This window comes from Rhinatrema bivittatum, chromosome 2, assembly GCF_901001135.1.
Source record: "Rhinatrema bivittatum chromosome 2, aRhiBiv1.1, whole genome shotgun sequence".
NCBI classification, from domain to species: Eukaryota; Metazoa; Chordata; class Amphibia; order Gymnophiona; family Rhinatrematidae; genus Rhinatrema; species Rhinatrema bivittatum.
Window position 1 is genome coordinate 743,414,561 of NC_042616.1, and position 20,290 is coordinate 743,434,850.

At 40.1% G+C, this 20,290-nt stretch overlaps 1 protein-coding gene across 1 annotated transcript in view; it reads right to left on the bottom strand.

Annotated features, from left to right (window-relative positions):
* Positions 1–20,290, bottom strand: part of CSMD3 (CUB and Sushi multiple domains 3) — a 3,551,396-nt gene that overhangs the window by 1,930,075 nt on the left and 1,601,031 nt on the right. The window contains 1 exon segment of the mRNA XM_029591914.1: positions 2,563–2,666. Within this exon segment, the coding sequence (XP_029447774.1) occupies positions 2,563–2,666 (104 nt within the window).

Consider the following 20,290-nt stretch of genomic DNA (forward strand, 5'->3'; position numbering starts at 1 on the left):
TGTTTCCAACAGTGGCAAAACCAGGTTACAAGAACCTGGCAATTACCCAAAAACTAAGAAGATCCCATGCCACTGATGCAATTAATAGCAGTGGCTATTCCCTAAGTAAATTTGATTAATAGCTGTTAATGGACTTCTCCTCCAAGAACTTATCCAAACCTTTTTTGAACCCAGCTACACTAATTGCACTAACCACATCCTCTGGAAACAAATTCCAGAGCTATATTGTGCGTTGAGTGAAAAATAATTTTCTCCGATTAGTCTTAAATGTGCTACTTGCTAACTTCATGGAATGCCCCCTAGTCCTTCTATTATTTGAAAGTGAAAATAACCGATTCACATCTACTCATTCAAGAACTCTCATGATCTTAAAGTGGCTCCTCTTTTATCAATAACTTCTCCTGATCCTTTAGAGATCTAGTATGTACCATAATCTTCAGATGTTTGCTCTTCTCAAAAATCTTCTCCCTTTCTTTCCATCCTGGTAGCCTCAATCTTTGGGTCACAATTAACCATCAAGGAAAGGGAATTAGAGACAAACAAGAACAGAGATTAGGGAGGTAAAAAGATCCATACAGGATTAGGAGTGAAGGGCGGTACAGGGAAGGCTAGGAAGTAGGAGAAGAACTACATGGAGAAAGAAGGGGAGACATTGGAGAAGAGATCAGGAGAACCATGGTGGAATGAGAAAACAAGAGAGAAGCTGTAGAGTGGGTACAATGAGGAAGGGAAGATAGTAGCCTGGGTACTCCTCTAAATCTTATAAGTCATACATTTCCATTTTTTTTTTTTTTTAAAACCCACACTTAAACTAGAGTTGGGACATTTTAAATGACTGGAGTAAAAAACAATTAACATATGATAACATAACAGAAAAAAAGAATGCGCTATGAATTTCTGTTGCTCAGAAAATATATTCATCTTCCTGTTACTGCATGCTTTCAATTGGACACTTTCTATGCTGACTTATGTTGCTGACATGAATTCCAATTTGAAATATGGAGTCTTCCAGAAGATTTTTGAGAGGTGCAGGAATTGCCATTGTCAAGCTGTGGAGGAATAGCCCCTCTAATAAGTGACATCAGATAAGGACACATTTAAGGCAGTTTCTATATGAAACTCCATATTTTTCTGATTATGACAACAGACTGTACTGTGATACTGTTGTGGAGGAACACAATGGTGGTGATGTAGTGCAGTCCCAGGGGAAAGACGTACGATCACAGTCAGCTTGACTTTTCAGAACTGATTTTACCATGGAATATACAAGTCCAGCTTCAGAAGAGATTTCTTATCTGACTTCCAGCAGCTGGTGTCCTAGTGTGAACTCCCTTAGAGGGAGGAAAAAATATGAGCAAAAGATCTCTGTCTACATATCTATTGTATCTGCCTCGCAGTCTATTAATCTTTTTAACAATCTAGCTATCTATAAAATGTAATTAAGAACTGCATTTCCTTTCCATGTACAATTTCCATTCATTAATGTACTTTGATCTCTATAGTCCGTATATTTTATGTTCAGATAGAGAACCAGTTCCAAAGTCATTCATTTTACTTTCAGTAATAATGTATGAACTCATCATTCATTTTCATTGTTAAAAATAATTTGTAAACAATCTTTAAAATTTTATATAAATGCCAAGAATTCCAATCAATCTAGTATACCTAGGCTTGAAAAGGGAGGAAAGATCACTGCTGATAGAGTGGGAGCCCCTATCAGCTAATCAATAAAACTAATAGGTGAATTTTAAAAGCCTGGCATGCGTCAAAACTTGGAGATCTGCTCACAAGTTGGGCCATGGCGTGCCGAGCGGAATTTAAAAGCCACCCGAGTACACGTGTATCTCCTGCTACGCACGCAAATGAAAAGTTTACAAAAGTGGCAGGGAATGGGTGAAGTCTGGCGGGGGTGTGCTGGGGCCTGGCCAAGAGATGAGCCCATAAATACCTACAAACACTGGCGCATGCCGGGCCCCCTGCCGCGTAACTCTACTTCTGCTATGGATGACGTATAAGTTATAAAACAGAAAAATCTAGGCTAGTCAGCAGGGTTTTAAGGGTCAGGGCTAACAGGGGGGAAGGAAGGCTATTAAATTAGGGGGGAGGGGTCAGAAGTCCTATCCCTTAACTGGGAGAACTGGGAATGAACTGGTAAAACTGGCAATGGCGTCAGCGCGTGTCCCTTTTAAAATGTCCCCACTTATGCAGTAGACGCAGGATTTGCAAGCATGCGCACATCCATTTAAAATTGAGTGCACATGTATGCATTTCCAGGTATTTTACAACATGCACGCATATATACACGTATGTTATAAAATAGCTACGTCCCTGGGTGCGGGCCGACAAATGTGTGCACATGTGCTCCTGCATGCTGCTATGAAACTTACCTTCTAAGATTTTTGACTCAAAAGAGTCGCTGCTCTAACACTGGCGCCAGCTAGGATCTCCTGCCTGTTCATGCCATTTGGGGAGTGGAGAAGGATATGTAGCAGAAAACACCAAGGGAAGAAATCAAAATGAAACAGAACAAAGTTTAGGAATAGAATATAAGCACAAACTTACTCTTGCAGCACGGTTCTGGGGTCCCCAACTTCTCCTCCATCTCCAATTGTCAAAGTGTCATAACCAATTTCTAGGTCAAATTCTTCAAAATTTATCTGAATAACCTAGTAGCAAAGGTAAACATAAACATATATATTAATAATTTACCTAATGGAATAATAGCAACCTGTATAAAATAGAACCACAAATTAAATCTTAGGGAGTATAATTTTCAAATGGAAATTATGCAGATAAAACAGTGTTTTATGCTAAGAAATGGCCTTTTACAAAATTGCTTCTCTGATATGTAGGTAAACTTTATGTGTGTATGTCATGTTCGCATGTAATATTACCCAGACTGAGCAGAGGTGTACCTGGGATGGAGCTGGGGAGAGGTATGGATTTATGCTTATACTTTTAGATTTTAAAGAACATGCACACACATTTTCAGGGGAAATTTCTCTGTATTTTAGCAGGTGTGACTTGTGTAGGTAGATTTATGGCAATACTTTTTCAAATGGTCTTGTGCGTTTAAGTCCACTTTGAAAGCTGGTGTAACTTATTACTGTTTTGCTGACTTGCTTAAGCAAGCTTTCTGAAAACTACTCCCCAAAATATAAACTCTGCCAAACAAATACCATGGTTAAATCTAGTCAGCCAAATGTTTGACTAGATATGCTTAGCCAACTCTTCATATGCAGATGTAGCCTGTTATATGCAGGTGAAAATCTGCACAAAATGAACCCATTAACTCTGCTACTCAGCAGCTTTTTGAAAATTTATACCACTTTAATTGAAATAGGATAGAAACTATGTAGTGGTTAGACACTGACATAAGCAACATAAAAGTTATGCAATAGAAATACGAGAATTACCATTTAGTAACTAAGAAAAACATTATTATTCCCAAATGTAAATACAGACATTGGAAATCTTCAAAACAGCTACCAATATCACTCAAATTCAGGACTTAAAAAACAAAGGTATTTTGACTTCAACTATTAAAAGTATTTAATGTTTTAAAAAATGCCACAAAGCTCTAATAATCTCAGAAAAAAAATGTTTGAATACCTGTAATGCAGCATTTTAGTCTGCCACTGTGAAAAGCATGTCCTATCAGCATCACTTCAATGTCCATGAGCCACATTATCCCTTTTGGGATATGCAGAGTTACTTTCAAGATGCAACACAGGTCTGCAATTTAGTAAACCAAACACTCTGAGCATGCTCACCATGCTTAGCAGCTGGATAGATTGTACATCAAACTAGGTCGACAGTACATTTTACAAATCTCATCTTTGTGTACCTTTCATCACTCCAAAATGCATCACATCTTCACTGATGTCTACTGTGCTTTTCTTACCTCTGACTGCTTATGTAAAACTGTACCCCAAAACCTAAGCCATCACCAAAACCTCACCTCGAGTTACTAGTTGCCCCTCTTACAGTGATATAAAAAGTTGACAAATATGTGTACCTCTCCAGACGCAGACTCCCTCTCTTTCTCTCTCTCTCTCTGTCCCTCCCCTCAAAATATTCCAGCATTAAATCATGCAATAGTATAACACATGCAATGTTAAACACCCTTCATTTTCATAAAATCCTCCCTTTTGATAACATTTTTAAAATGTGCATACACATCTCACGATGCGTTATTTATCACGTGTTATGGAATTATCATGGGCGTTAGGGTTCTAACACCCACAATAAGGCCCTAACATAATTTGATTAATGACCCTGCCTATATGATAATCATGGAGAGAAAAGGAGGTTAAAAAGAAATTACATCTTTATATCTTGTGAAAAATAATTGTATATCTTTGGAGGAAAATGGCCAGCATAATTTAGTGCTCACCAAGGATGTGGCATTTTTTAGATTTCCAAATTTACAGTGCTAGGCAGGGAAATGTGAAGAATCAGAAGTCTTTAAATCAGTGAGTCAAAGAGGCAGAGTATACCTTATGACCTGGGATCCAGGAAGAGAGTATGGAGTAACAAAATCCACTGAAAAGGAGGGTGTGAGTGGAGGAGTGGTTATTATGGGATGTTATAAAGCAGTGTATGCTAGTGGGGTGGTGCCACAGTATCTTTCCCCATTCTGAAGTAGGCACATAGGGAGGATAAGAGAGAAGTAAGATGGAGTTTTTAAGCACTTAAAAGTGAGAAGTATTTTGAATTGAATACAGAAGCAGATTGAAAGCTAATGCATAGCCATGAGAAGAGTGGTAGCACATTTGTAATGATATTGGAAGAAAATAAATGCTTCATCTAAATTGTGAATAAAGTGTAGCAGAGAAAGATGGCTCTGGAGCTGCTGTGTGGAAGAGGAGGTTGCAGTTTTCTAAAAAAGAAGTAACATGAGAGTGGATACAGGTTTTAGTAGTGTGTTCAAGAAGCAAAGGATGGGTTTTGGTGGAAACATACAGGAAGAAATGATACATTTTAATAATGTTTTGGATGTACACAGAGAATGAGAGAGAACAATCAAAGATGACTCCCCAAAGGGCTGAGGGGATAGGGAGAATAACATTGTTATTCTTCAAGATAGAAGAATGTGGAAGAAGAGAGTTTGGAAGGAAATATAAGACGTTCAGTTTTGGCCATATTAAGGTTAAAGTGGTGGTGGGGAAACCAAGCAACTATGTCAGATAAACAAGTTGCGATGTTGAGATCTGAGAATGGGTTCTGCAGTGAAAAGTTCAATGTAGAGAAAAAGATGTTGGAGTAATTGGCATAAAGATGACTTTGAAATGAATGGTAGGAGATCAGAGCATTAAGGGACTGAGTACAAAGATAGATGAGAAGAGGAGCTAGAACAAAGGGATAGTGAAGGAGAATTCACCAAGAGATTCACTAAAGATTTGATGGGAGAGATTAAAAGTGAACCAAGATAGAATGGAATCCCAAAATCTAAGCGAGGACAGAATGTCAAGGAGTAGACTGAGATTTAACAGTTTCAAAAGCAGTGGACATGTCAAAGATGAGGATGTGGGTACTTGTTGGCCACTGTTGGAATCAGAATGCTGGGCTTGAGAGACCTTTGGTCTGATCTAGTATGGCAATTTAAGTTCTTAGGATTGATCAATAGCCTCTGTCCATGAAGAAGTCAATATAAACTTTGTTAAGGGCTGCCTCAGTAAAATGGAGAGGGCATAGTGGGAGAAACTGGATTGGAATGGATCACTAATTCAAGACATTTAAGTCTGTGGAAGTAGACACCATGTTCAGGTATTTTGATTAAAAAAAGGCAGGAGAGAAATATTTATTTTATTTATTTATTTATTTAAATTATTTTACTATACCTATACTCAAGACGAGGTATTATCGTACCGGTTTACAATATAACAGGGGAAACCAATTAACAGCTAAGTAGAAGGTAAAGTTACAAAAAACAGGGAGTAAAAAACATGGGAGATGGAAGACAGGAAAGATTTAAAACGATAACAACTGCAGAGTGATAAAATAATCAACTAAAAACCATAGAGTAGCAAGACTTAAATAGAGATTTATCCTAGGCGATTATTAACATAATATATCCTGTGGGAGGAGGAGACAAGGAGAGGTGAGCGGGGGGATGGTGTCAGGGCAGGGACTGGAAAGGGGAGGGGGGGCGTGATTAGGGAAGAAAATGGTTAGGGAAGAAAATAGGATGATATTCAGCATGGATGAGGCTCCAGTGATGGTTTTTGGAGGTGTGGTATAATCACAGCACACTGCAGTTGTAGTGAAAAGTGATAGATTGGGGATATGACTGATGGAAGGGCTGACTGAAGGACAAATAGAGCTGATAAGTTGGGTGGGAATGAGGTTCCATTATTTATTTATCTATTTGTTTTTCTATACCAATGTTCAACTAGTGTTATCACACCGGTTTACATAGTGGCAGTGGAATCCATAGCATAGATTTACATGGATTTACATTTATCATATATTTAGCTGGAATTTAGCAAAGATTTAGCATAGATTTAGCATTGCTTTAGCATAGATTTTTATAGATACAAAGAGGACCATTTGTATAGGTTTCTTCTTTACAATAATAGTCTGTGTTGTGAGTAACTATGGAACATGGGTAATGATAATCTTAGAAATGAGAGGAAGTAGTGTGTTTGGAGCAGGAGAAACAAAAAACAGTTTCCTTTGCTGTAGTAGATAGTAAAGAGATGGAAGAGGAGAAAGGTGGAAGAGGTGGAAGGGTTCTAATGGAGAACTCAAGAACTATTTATATGCTATTTGAAATTTAAGAACTGTGATATCCTGACTGCCTCAAAGAAATATATGTGTTAATCTATAAAGCAGAACAGTGTATGCTTTGCCACACATTTTTTTCTGTTTTCTGTTTATTTTATTTTAACATTTTATATTTTGTGAATCCAAATAGTTTTGTGCAGAACAATTTGGATGAATAATATGAACTCTGTCATGAAAAATAATCATCTATTAACTGGGGAGATAGAGAAGGTAAAGCAGAGAGCCCAGTTTAAGGAGAAAGGAAAAAGCAGCAAGGAGACAATGAGGACTGGAGGCAAAGGTACCAGTCAGGTGGACATATTAAGCACAATAGAAGGCTGGAAGGAGGTGAGTGTGAATTTGAAGTGGTAGAAGTCAGCATGCAATAGGACTTCAACCTGATGAGCTCTACTGTGAATGTCCTGGAAAATAGGAAGCACATTCTATCACGTAACCTTTTACTAAACTGCAAATCCTTCTTGACCTCTCTAATAAAGGAGTTTTGTGTGAGGGCCTTGAACCAAAGGTTGATTCAGTTCCCAGGAAGTAAGCACATACCCTACTCTTTATAATTCCTAATGGAATTTCCAAAATTTAGACTTTTTAGGAGTTACTATAGTTTGAAATAACTTTAAAGATGGCCTCTCACTTTCACATACTCTCACTTTCCTAAGCGAATGTATAATAATGTTTTTACAAAGCGTTTTTGAGGTTTTGGAAATAGGCCGCTGAGCCTTCTGCTACTGCTGCATAGTAATTGTGATGTCAAATATCTAGGTAATGATCCTTAGGAAAAGGGTAAAATGTTTCACATAAAATATGTATCCTACTATACATAATTTAAAACAAAATGAAATTATATTATGTATCTACTTACAACAATAAAGAAATGATGTATTTTCAGATCACACTTTAACTACTCATTACATACAGTGTAATATTTGCTGAGGTCAAAAAAACAATGTGCTATCATGTATTATTTAAAATGTAATTCACTTGTAGATTTTTAAAACCACATCTTTATATTTGTTTTTCAGAACATTTTAAGGATACATTGTTGACCTTATAGGGGCAAATATTTAAAAGCTTGCTGAATTGGTAAAGATAGCTGAGTAAAACTTTGTTTTACCCCCAGGAATGGCAATTTACAAAATTGCCTACTCAATATGTGGTAAAATAGGGTAACTTCTGAAAGAATTTACACACTTTAAGTGTGTAAACCTTATTAGGTTTAATTGTTGGATGATATTTGATAAGGATGTGCATTTGTTTGCGACAAAATAGGAAATATAGACAATATTTCCTATTTTGTCGCAGTTCGGGGGTCGCCGAAACAATAGGAAAACCCACAAAATTGTGTGTGGTTTTCTTATCGTTGTGGGGGGGGGGGGGGGGGGGAGAAAGGGCACATTAAAAAAAACAACACCCCAACCCTTCAGATTTAATTAATTATAACCCCCACCATCCCAACACCCCCAAAACTTGCCTAAAGTCCCTGGTGGTCCAGCGGGGGTCCCGGGAGCGATCTCCTCCTCTCAGGCCGTCGGCTGCCACTAATCAAAATGGCGCCGATGGCCCTTTGCCCTTACCATGTGACAGGGGCTATCGGTGCCATTGGCTGGCCCCTGTCACATGGTAGGAGCAATGGATGGCCCACACCATTTTTTAAGATGGTGCCTGCAGTCCATTGCTCCTATCATGTGACAGAGGCCGGCCAATGGCACCGATAGCCCCTGTCACATGGTAAGGGCAAAGGGCAACCAGCACCATTTTGTTTACTGGCAGCTGATGACCCGAGAGCAGGAGATCGCTCCTGGACCCAGGATATTTGGAAAATTTCAATAAGAGTTTTTAATTATTGAATGTTATTTTATTCATTAGTTTTGAATTATTCTTTTTATTGGTATGGTTTTAGTGATTTTATCATTTTAAGAGGAATGGTAATGCTTTTGTTGTTCCATTGTGGCAGTGCATACAGAATTGACTTGTTGTGGTTTCCAGTTCAATTTTTGTCTGTACATTTCTCTATATACTTTAAGGTTTCTTTTTTCTGAATTTGAGGGTCAATCTGTGTTTTGCATGTGTGACTGAAGTGAGGTATTCCAATAGTTTGAAGTTTCAAATTAGGGATCTATAGAAGTTTGGCTTATTCTGTTTTCCTAATAGGGGGTGTATTACTGTTTTAGGCCTGGTTTAATATTTGCACTGTTAACTTTGATAGGTAGAATTTTTGCTGTTTCAGTGCTGGCAGTTAGTGTTGTTTAGATAGAGAAGGTTTATTGCATTGAAATTCTGTTTTCTCATGGATCTGTGAGGATCATGCCAATGCACAAGACATATTACAGTAGGCCTAATATCATATGGGTTCAAAGAGTCTCTTGATTTTTTTTGGCCCCATAGAAGTGCATGAAAAAATAATATGCATATTGAAAGTGATATTTGTACGTCAGAAGACTGTGCCTTGAATGTCCTTTTTCATGAAAAATCTGTAATTATAAAAGCATAATTTTAAATTGTATGTAAGGAGGTGGATGGGGTTGAGAAGGCAAGGCTGTAGGGTTTTCCTAGGCCAACTAATACTGGCCTTAGATACTGAAGTCAGGCTCACTGGTCTATAGTTTCCTAAATCACACCAAGAGCACTTCAGTCTTTAATGATAAGTTACAAATTACTAGTAATAGATCGAAATTTCATTTTTTAGTTCTTTCAGAACCCAGGTGTGTATACCATCTGGTCCAGATGATTTTCTACTCTTCAGTTTGTCAATCTGGTCTACTATATCTTCCAGGTTCATCATGATTTAGTTCAGTTCATCTGAATCAAAACCATCTTTGGAACAGGTATTTGCACAGCATCTTCATTAGTAAATACCAATACAAAAATTAATTTAGGCTTTCAGTGATGGTCTTATCTTACCTAAGTGCTGATTTAACTCCTTAATCATCTAATGAACCAACTGATTCCCTTGCAGGTTTTCTGCTTTGATTATATTTTACAAAGTTTTTATTATGAATTTTTGCCTCTAATGTTAACTTCTTTTCAAATTCTCTCTTAGCCTATCTTATCCATGTTTACATTTAACTTGCAAATGCTTATGCTCTGTCCTATTTTCTTCAGATGTTTCCTTCTTCCAATTCTTGAAGGAAGTTATTTTGGCTAAAATAGCCTCTTTCACCTCACCTTTTTTGCATGCTGGCAATCGTTTGGCCTTCCTTCCACCTTTCTCTGGACTGCACTTTTTAGTTGGTATTTTTAAACAATATCCATGCCTGTGAAGCACGCTCAACTTTTGTAGCTGCTTCTTTCAGTTTTTTTCTACTTTCCTTATTTTATCAAAATGTATCTTTTGAAAGTTTAGTGCTAGAGCTTTAGATGTATTTATTGTCCCTATTCCGGTTATTAATTCAAATTTGAGCATATTATGATCACTATTTCCAAGTGGCTCTATCACCGTTACTTCTTGCACCATATCTGGCATGCCACTAAAAATTAGATCTAAAATAGCTCCCTCTCTCATCAATTCCTGAACCAATTGTCCATGGGCAGTCATTTATTCCATTCAGGAACTTTACCTCTCTAGCATGCCCTGATGTTAGATTTGCCCTGTCAATATTGGGGTTATTGAAGTATGCCAAATTGTTTAGCTTGCCTAATTTATCTTAGGAATTGATTGTCCATCTTATCATTATGACCAGGTGGAGGGCAGTATACTCCTATCACTAAACTCTTCCCCAAGACACCTGGAATTTCTGCACATAAAGGGTAGATTTTAAAAGGTGTATGCGGGTGTACATGTGCATGTGCTACCCGGCGCGTACACATGTATGTTCGATTTTATAACAGGCGCACGCAGGTGCGCGCATGTTATAAAATCGGAGGTCGGCACACACAAGGGGGTGCACAATTGTGCAACTTGCACGCGCTAAGCCGCGTTTCCTTCCCCCGTTCCCTTCCCCTTAGTCTGACCTTCCCACCCTTCCCCTAAACTTTCCCCCTGAGCCCTACTCTATCCCTCCCTGACCTTTGTCTTACCTGTTGCGCCTGCCTCTGGGCATGCTCAAGTTGCGCACGCCGGCAGCCTGCCGACACGCAATCCTCCAACACAGCGGTAAATGGCCACTATGACGAAGGCCTCTGGCCCTGCCCCGCTCTGTCCCGGACTGCCCCATCCTGCCCATGCCCCGCACACACCCCACCCCCAGACCGACCCTTTTTGCAAGCCCCGGGACTTACACGCATCCCGTGGCTTTATGCACATCACCAAGCCCTTTTAAAATAGCCAGGCACGCATAGGGCTTCTAAAATCCGACCCAAAGATTCTACAGTGCACTTAGTGGTAGATTTTAAAAGGTGCGCACGGGAGTACATGTGCACGCGCTACCGGGTGCGCCAACATGTACGCCTGATTTTATAACTTGCGTGCGCAGGAGCGCACAAGTTATAAAATCAGGGGTCGGCGCACGCAAGGGGTGCACAATTGTGTAACTTGCACGCGCCGAGCCTGCACCAAGCCATGCTCCCTTCCCCCATTCCCTCCCTCGGAGGGAACTTCCCTACCCCCCCACCCCACCTTCCCTTCCCATACTGCCCCCGCCCTTTCCCCCCTACCTTTGTCTTTTTTTTTTTCTTGTTTTAAAACTTTTTTTTTCTTGTTTTAAAACTTACTTTAGCTCTGAAGTAAATTGCACGCTGGCCAACTGCCGGCGTGCGATCCCTGGCACAGCAGCAAATGGCCGCTGTGCCAGGAGCCCCTGGACCCACCCCCACCCTGCCCCACCTATGCCCCTCCCCCTTCCCGCCCCTTTAGTAAAGCCCGGGACTTACACGTGTCCTGGGGCTTTACGCACATCACCGGGCCTTTTGAAAATAGGCCCGGTGCGTGTAAGTCCATTTACGCACGTAACCCTTTGAAAATCCAGCCCTTAGTCTCTTGCAGGATCTTTATCCTGTTGGATTATATGCCATCCAGGACATAAAGCACAATGCCTCCTTACCAAGCTGACCCTCCCTATCCATGCAATATAATTTGTACCCTGGTGTAGTACTGTCCCATTGGTTCTCCTCCTTCTGCCAGGTCTCTGAGATGCCAATTAAGCCTATCTCATCATTCACTGCTATGCAATCTAACCCTCTAATCTTAATTCTTTGACTTCTGGCATTGGCACACAGACATTTCAAAATGTGTTTTTTGTTTGTATTAACAACCTGCTTTTCAGTTGATAGGGATATTTTGGAATATTTAGCTCTGGTGATTATTTATAGGCACATGGATTATTTTTGCTTTGATTGTAAGCTCTCTCTTGGGATGCCCTAAAACTCCTGTTTCATTAGTCTCCTTCGGAGATACCTCCCTTTGAACCATGTGCTGCTGAGCAACTGCTCTAGTTTAAAAGCTGCTCTATCTTCTTTCTAAAGGTTAATGCCAACAGCCTGGTTCCACTCTGGTTAAGGTGGAATCTGTCCTTTCAGAAAAGATTGCCCAGTTCTTACAAAACAGAATCCTTCTTCCCTGCTCCATCGTCTCACCATCACTGAGTTGTCGAAAGACCTTTTCCATACATTTAATTCTATATCACTATTCCCCCTCCCTTATCTGCAGGTTTTATGTATATTGAATGAACATTCTTCAAAGACATAATAGCTTTTTGTTCTGCTTGTGTAAGATTAAGTTTCAAGGGGCATGTAACCTTTCCAGTTGATCAATATCTTTTAATATCAGGTTTTCAAAAACCACAATATGGGGGTCCACAGGGCCAGGTGATATCCAACGTGATTTTTTTTTAAGAGTCCCATGCTGGATTCAAGGGCAGTTGAATCTTTGAAAAAAGGAGGCAATTTTATCTCGCCTTAAAAATCTGAAAAGTTCTGTACGGGTAGCAGAGGAACCATAGAAAGTTGTTGGAATAAATGTTAATCATTCATTTAAATGTTGCAAAAGTGGACCCTTGGGCTGAGGGGGAGTTGGTGCAACCTGCAGGTGCTGTAGTGTGTGTGAGATGTGCAATGTCTGGGCAGAGCGTGATATGGTTTTTATAGAAAAAACGGGTTGTGCATGATGTATTTTAAAATCTTGACTTTGCATGGAGCTTTGTAATTTATTTGGTATAGTTGAGATTTAAAGGTTCACAGTAGGCCCTATTAGATAAAAATTCCATGAGAAATAAGGGAAAAAAAAGCAACAATTAAAATAAGGGTTTTGAAACAAAAATAGATATACCTGAAAATATCCGAAAATGTTTGGATATCTTTGGTTTGCTACTTTAAAATGGGAGAGGACTCCTGAGGTTCCCCTGCTGCTGCTTAACATGATCCGCAGCTCCCCAGACTTCTCCATTACTGACAAATAAACCGAGGTTTCCCCAAGTACTCCCGGGACCCAGCCCCCCCTGTAAGGGGTGGCCTGACCTGGGAGCAGCTGAATTCAGAGCAAGCCAACATTTCCACAGGGCCACAGAGATTAACTGCTTTTGCTTACAACATGTGGTTGCAGCAGAGTAAAAGTTAAAGGCAGCTCTAAGGAAGGAGGGAGTAAGGGCAGATGTGTCTGGAGCAGCTGAGCTCCGAAAACAAAAAGCATTCCCTAGCGGTCTGTCTGCTGCTTTTATTTGGGAGTGGGGTGGGGGAGAGGAGGCCCCCTCCTTCCCAAATCATGGTACTCTGAGCTTCACAGAATAATATAAACAGGGAGATTGTGTCAAGTGAGAGGGGAAGGAAAGAGGGTTTTGCTGTCCCAAACTGACTGAGCTGCCTTTCAGACAGTCACAAGAAAAGTGCTGCACTGTGTTATTAGCATTGCCTTTGCTACACTTGTGCATTACTTCTGCTGTATTGCTTTTGTTTTTAAGCATAACTGAGCACAGATAATAATAAACTAATTGTCCTGGAATCTACAGTTGAGCTATTCAAGGTGTGAATGTGGCTTTATGTGTTGAGTGTCAGGTCCTATTAGGAAGGGAGCCTGCAGGAGATCAGCCCTTTGTGTCTTTGTGTTTAACCACACCCAGAGAATAAACCTGTCTTACTTCCCTTGCCCCCTCCCTCAAATAAGCAGGGACCTCCTCCTGCCTGTCCACTCATATACCCCTACAGATTAGCCAAGGCTTACCCAACTTCACTTACCCTTTCCATAGGGTTGTTGACTACAGATAGGGAAAGCAATGGTTCCCAGTCACTCCTACCCCCTCTAGCTCCTTTTCAAAAATGGCACCAGCTTCACTGAATATTGCTTTAATAACATATTATAATGCAAGAACATTTCTGGTGTAATATATTACCTTTCAATTGCTTAAAATGGTTAAAGAGCATCTCAATATTATTTGTTCCACCTCATAAACCTTGTTTGATTAGCTGAATCTATAGACAAGTCATATTATTGAAATACATAGCTATATACTGTACTATTTTTTGACATGATCACCCAGTACTTGGAAAGATTTAGAGCTTTCCCTCTGGAATTTTCAGTTATATGAGTGCATTGCAAATTTCAAGTTCTGCCACTGCTGTCATCATGCTACTGCTACTGCTATGTGACAGTATGTTGCTCTCTGATGTCTTTTATTGTGTAGTCGTATGGGATTCCTGCCAATTAGCTCCTTGTGCTGTCTATTTCGTGTTGCTGTGCCCTCCCTTTCAAATATTTTGATGCTCCAAGACTCTTACAAACCATGTTCACAGTGTATTAAATGTCTGCATGTTGTCTTGATTTGAGTTAAATACATTATATACATAAGGGTCTGAATCATTTACTGCTGACATTATGTTGTGCTTGAGCAAGCTTTGTATAACACAATTATATTTTTGCATTTGCAAAGACAAATGCTAATGAACTTTCAAAACTATTTTAAGCAAAGGTCCTATTAGCATAATATACAGCTTTTTCCTGTTATTTTATGGGGGTGATTTTCGAACCTGGTTCCCAGGTTTTATGCATACAAATGGCCTTTTTAAAATTACAAGGGGGTTGTGTGCATAAAAGTACACAAAAAAGCAATTACACGCATACTTTGGGATCACTACAAAGAGGCATTCCAGGAGCGAAGTTGGCATGTACATATAGTTGCATAAAGTTACACCTGCTCTGGTGCAAGTGAAATTGTGTATGTGAGTCAATACTAGTTTTGCGCAGAATGGGCCGGATTTTCAAAAGGTTACACGCACGCATGTTATAAAATCAGGCATATATTTGTGTGCGTCGGGTAGCGTGTGCACATGAACGCCCGCAAGTACCTCTTAAAAGCTACCTCAAAAGGCCTGATGGCATGCGTAAAGCCCCGGGATGCATGTAAGATCCGGGGCTTGCAAAAAGGGGTGGTTTGGGGCGTGGCCAGAGGCCTCCGGCACAGCGGCCGTCGCTGAAGTAAGTTTGGAAATAAAAGAAAAGCAAAGAAAAAGGTAGGGGGAAGGGCAGGGGGAGGTAGGGGAAGGCAAGGTGGGGTGGGGGTAGGGAATGGGGGAAGGCAGTGCGGCTCGGCACGGGCTTGATGCATGCAAGGAGCACAATTGTGCACCTCCTTGCACGCGCCGACCCCCAGTTTTATAACATGCGCGTGTGTTATAAAATTGGGCGTACATGTGTGCACGCCGGGTAGCACGCGCACATGTATGCCCTCGTGTACATCTGAAAATCTACCCCAATGCATTTTTAATGAGGATTTATGTACATAAATTAACTTTGAAAATTGGAGTTAACGTCTGTGTGTAAAAATATATTTTAAAATTACCTTCATCAAAAATAATTATGCTGATAGGCATGAAATCTGGAGTTCCCAAAAAAAAGAAAACAAAAAAAAGGGTTACTACAATATGTCAACATTTTTTTTTTTAGTTGATCAGTGTCTCCTTTTTCTGATTTTTAAGACGGTCCCCAGCTCCAAATTGAGTAATATTTAATCTAATTTATTATAATATGCATGATCCATGCAGTTTGAAGCTAGGCAGAAGATAGTAAAATGAGCATGCACCCATTGAAGCCAGCTTTATGGGTGTTGTGGGCATTTGAGCACCTACAAATATTATCTCCCGTACTCTCGTGGATTGAGAGCTAAGTTCTACCATCTATAGGGCCACAGGGGAGGGCAGGGAGGAAAAGTTTCTGTTCCCTGCTACTACACCAACCTCCCTTTGCAGCCCCTTGGATGGCTGTGGATAATCTGACCAATGGGCTACAGGGAGATCAGAAAGTAGCAGCAATGTAGGACAGACAGGGTTCCTGCCTTTGATCTGACCTAACCATGCAGTAGAGATGGGGTGCGGGTTGTTTGCAGATAGAGGGACTGAGAGAAGGACAGAAGAGCTATGAAGGTGGTGAGAGAGGGGTTGAGAGATCTGCTGGAAGATGGAGAAAAGAGAAGAAGGAATGCTGGCTGTGAGATGTGATGATAGGTTGTGAAAATGATACTGATTAGGAAAGTGAATACTGCCTTAAGAATCTGGGAGAGGAATTGAAACTAGAAATGATGCTAAGGGATGAGAGAGGGGACATAGTGCTGAGAGAATGGGATACATTCTTGGCGAGAAGATATAGTTTGTGATAAGAAGAGGAGCAGAGGTAAAGAGCCATGGCTAGGTGAAGGTAACCTAAGAGGGAGAGAGTTCTGAAAGAATGATTGAGAAAGGAGTGAAGGAGTAACATAGTGGCTAGAACAGTGAGATAAGAAGCCAGAGTTCAATTTTCTACTGCTGCTCCTTTGGGAAGTCAGTTTACCTTCCATTGCCTCAGGTACAAATTTAGACAATCATTTGATATGCTGGGGCATACTTGCATGGGCCACGGAAAAACCCTGCAGGGGCCATTTCTTCAGTATTTTCCCCTCTACAGTAAAATACCATGGTGGTGTCTCCATGGTATTATTTCTCCCAAAAAAATTCAATGAGAAAAAATACCATGGAAAAAGAGAAAAAAATCATGCGATGGTGGCCCCCGCCCCCCCTTGCTCAGGGCAGCCATCTTCTTAAAGTGTAACAACATCCCTAATAACTTGGCCTCCACCGATAAAGTCAGCCCAGCAGTGGAAAGGTAAAAAAAACCCAAAAATATAATTTTCTGATGTGTGGTGATGCCCCACCCCCTGTTCCCAAACTTTTCTATTATACGATAGATTCAAAGGCCAGAGGCACCATTTTGGAAAATGGCAGTGGCAGGCTTGTAGTCTAGTAGTTGCTCTGGGCCCCATACAAACATGGCCCACACTAGACTTCTTGGGATACCCTAGACCACCAAGTATGGCCAAGGGGAGTGAACTAGTGTAGATAGGGTGTTAAAAGGGCTATTTTAACTGGGAGTGTAATTTTTGGTACCGGGGGAGGGACTATTGGAACCAGGGGGACTTGGGGTACCAGGGATGTGGATCGGTGGTGACTTTTTTGAAAGAGAAGGGATTTGAGAAAGGGTAGGGCATTTTTTCCTTTGTTGGGCCATCTCTACAGGCAGCAAGGGAGGGGGTGGGTGTCTAATCAGAACCATAGGAAGGGTTTAGGGCTATCCTGGCCCTTTAAATTTTATATCTAGAGCAAGAGGACATGCGTTTCTTTGATGGCCCTCAATGTACTACCCGCGACAACTTTGATTGGTTCTATATGTTATTAATTCACCCTCATATCCTCCCCTATCCTACACCTTCTTTCTACCCGCCCCTCCACCCCATCTTCCATTCTCCATGTCCGCCCTCAATCTCCCTTCCCAATATTCCTTCTCAATCGAGACAATCATCTGCCTGATTTCATTTTAACATTGATGGCTCTTTTACTCACATTTTGTATAAGAATTGTTACCAATTGTTACCAATGGTTTTTAAAGGTTTAAATGTTTAAGCGTTCCTCGTTTTTTATGTAATGCTCACAAGCACTCTTATTTTGTTCTATGTTCTTTGTTCCATGTAATGCTCCTAGGCAAGTTGAATTGTTTCACTGTAAACCGGTTTGATTTGCATCCAATGCAAGAAGATCGGTATATAAAAAAACAAAAATAAATAAATAAATAAATGTGTTAATTTCCCAGTGCATTTTAGGGGAAAAATCACACAGTACAGAAAATATCAATAAATATCGCTGTGATTCGAGCGCAGGAGGTCGTTCCCGGACCCCGCTGGACTTTTGGCAAGTCTTGTGGGGGTCAGGAGGCCCCCCCAAGCTGGCCAAAAGTCCCTGGGGGTCCAGCGGGGGTCCGGGAGCGATCTTCTACGCTCATGACTTCGGGGAACAAGAACCAAAATGGCGCCGGCGCTACCTTTGCCCTGTCATATGACAGGGCAAAGGTAGCGCCGGCAACATTTTCTATCAATGCGCCCGATGCCCGAGAGTGGAAGATCACAACGGGACCCCGCACTGGACCCCAGGTAATTTAAGACATTTTGGGGGGGGTTCTGGAGGGTGGGGGATTTATTTTAAAGGGTTGGGGTGGGTTTTAGGGATGTTTTAATGTGCCGGTTTTCCCGCCCTCCCCCGATTCACGATTTACACAATATTTAGAAAAACAAAACCGCGACGATCCGATTCCCTCCCCCCCCCAGCCGAAATCGATCGTTAAGACGATTGATCACACGATACACATCTCTAATAATTACTGGACTTCAAAATATTAAATGCAGTACATCTTTGAATTTGGTCAATAGAAAAATGTTAAGCAAAAATAAAAAATACATATGATCATATTTATAAACACTGTAATTAAAAAAATAATGTCTAGTTAAATGAATAAACAATGTTCCTAGTAATTCTACTACTCAGAAAAATTGTCCTTGCTCTGCTTCTACTTTTTAGCCAAGGTAAAAGAAATAAAGGAAGAAAATAAATTATTACAGTGCCTAAGCCTAAACAAAAAAGCAATACACTTAGATAATTTGAATATTGAATATAGAAGTTATAATATTTGATTTACAAAACTTTTATCTTTCCATAAAGCAGCACAAAATTAATCTATAATAGAATTTAAAATACATTAAGGAAGATGGATTTCTTACATGAAAAATCTGAACTATAATATCCTTAAAAATAAGCCAGGGTACCAATCAACTGTCAGTCATGAGCATAGCTTGGTAGAGGTGATAAATGCAGGCATAAAAATCAGAAAAATATAAAGAAAAAAACCTGCTCCGAGGGGTGAGCTCAGGTTTTCATCTCAAGGTTGATCAAGACATGTCCCTCTCCTTCTCAGCTCTGAAGCAGTGAAAGTGAAGGCCAATGTCCCCCGGGAGGCATGAAAGCTCAGAAGAGCAGGATGCGCTCTATCCAGGAGGATTTTCTCAGCCTCTTTCAGGAAGAGGAGTGAAGTCAAGAGTCTTTAAATAAGGCTCTTTAAATCAGAGACCTTAACACCCTCGGGGATATCTTTTAGTCTCAGGTTACTGTGGTAATCCCTGTCTTCATTGTCATCCTCTCTTGTTATTTTTTTTTTCCCTCCAAAGGTGTAACTGTTGTTGCTAATGGTGGCATAAGAGATGAAGGATTCTTTAATATTGTGCTCTGCTTCAAGCCTGCTTGCCCAGTTTATATGTCCCCGGAGTTCATAAATTGCTGCTGTAAATTAACATTAGATAAATCTGTTCAATTCTTTTATTACTTTAACCTAATTATATTTAGGAGGGAGGGTAGCCACAGCTTTTCTCACAATTCTGTTTTGGGTCCATAAAGGCCTCATGACTCTTCTGTTCTCTGAACATGGCTCAGCTTGTAATCCACTGACATTGTTTTGTTTTTTTTTCCCAGCATTTAAGAAACTGCAGGGTCAGTTCAAAGAAAGAGGCCAATGTATTAAAGTGCACTTAGCATCCCCTGAGTGTGCATATAAAACCACATTTATCCTGTTTAAGTAAAGGTGAGGATAAAAGCATGCAAATGAGTTTATAAGATAAAGTATGTGAGCGCTTTATCCACAGACTTTATCACAAAAATGTAAATATGCCCACCAGAGATGTAGTTGAATTTTTTTTGTGATAAGCTATGTGTGAAACATATTGATTTGCACAACTGTGCCTAGCATTAGCATGGTTTTTAATGTTTAAATTTGCAAAATTCTGTGTAATAAAAGCAGCATTTAAGCAAGAAAGGTAAAGTATGCAAAATAAAAGCATAACTAGCACACATATACCTAATTAATGCTAATGGTGTTTTTTACGTACTCATATATGTGAGTTTAAAGACACTTCAGCAAATTGGCTCAAAGGAAACGTATGCATCATGTCATAGTCTTAGGAATTTTCCTAGACAGTGAGTTAAACTTCGAAAAATACATAAACACCATATTAAAGGACGGTTACTACAAACTTCAAGTACTAAAAAAACTCAAACCCCTCCTGCCCAATCAGGATTACTGTACCATACTCCAAGCAATACTCTTACCGAAACTATATTACTGCAACGCTATTCTACTGGGCCTTCTGGCGTCCACTTTAAGACCAATGCAACTGCTTCAGAACGCAGCAGCAAGAATACTCACAAACAGTAAAAGATTGGATCATATAACCCCAATCCTTAAAGAATTACACTGGTTACCCATACTATACAGAATCCAATACAAAGCACTGAC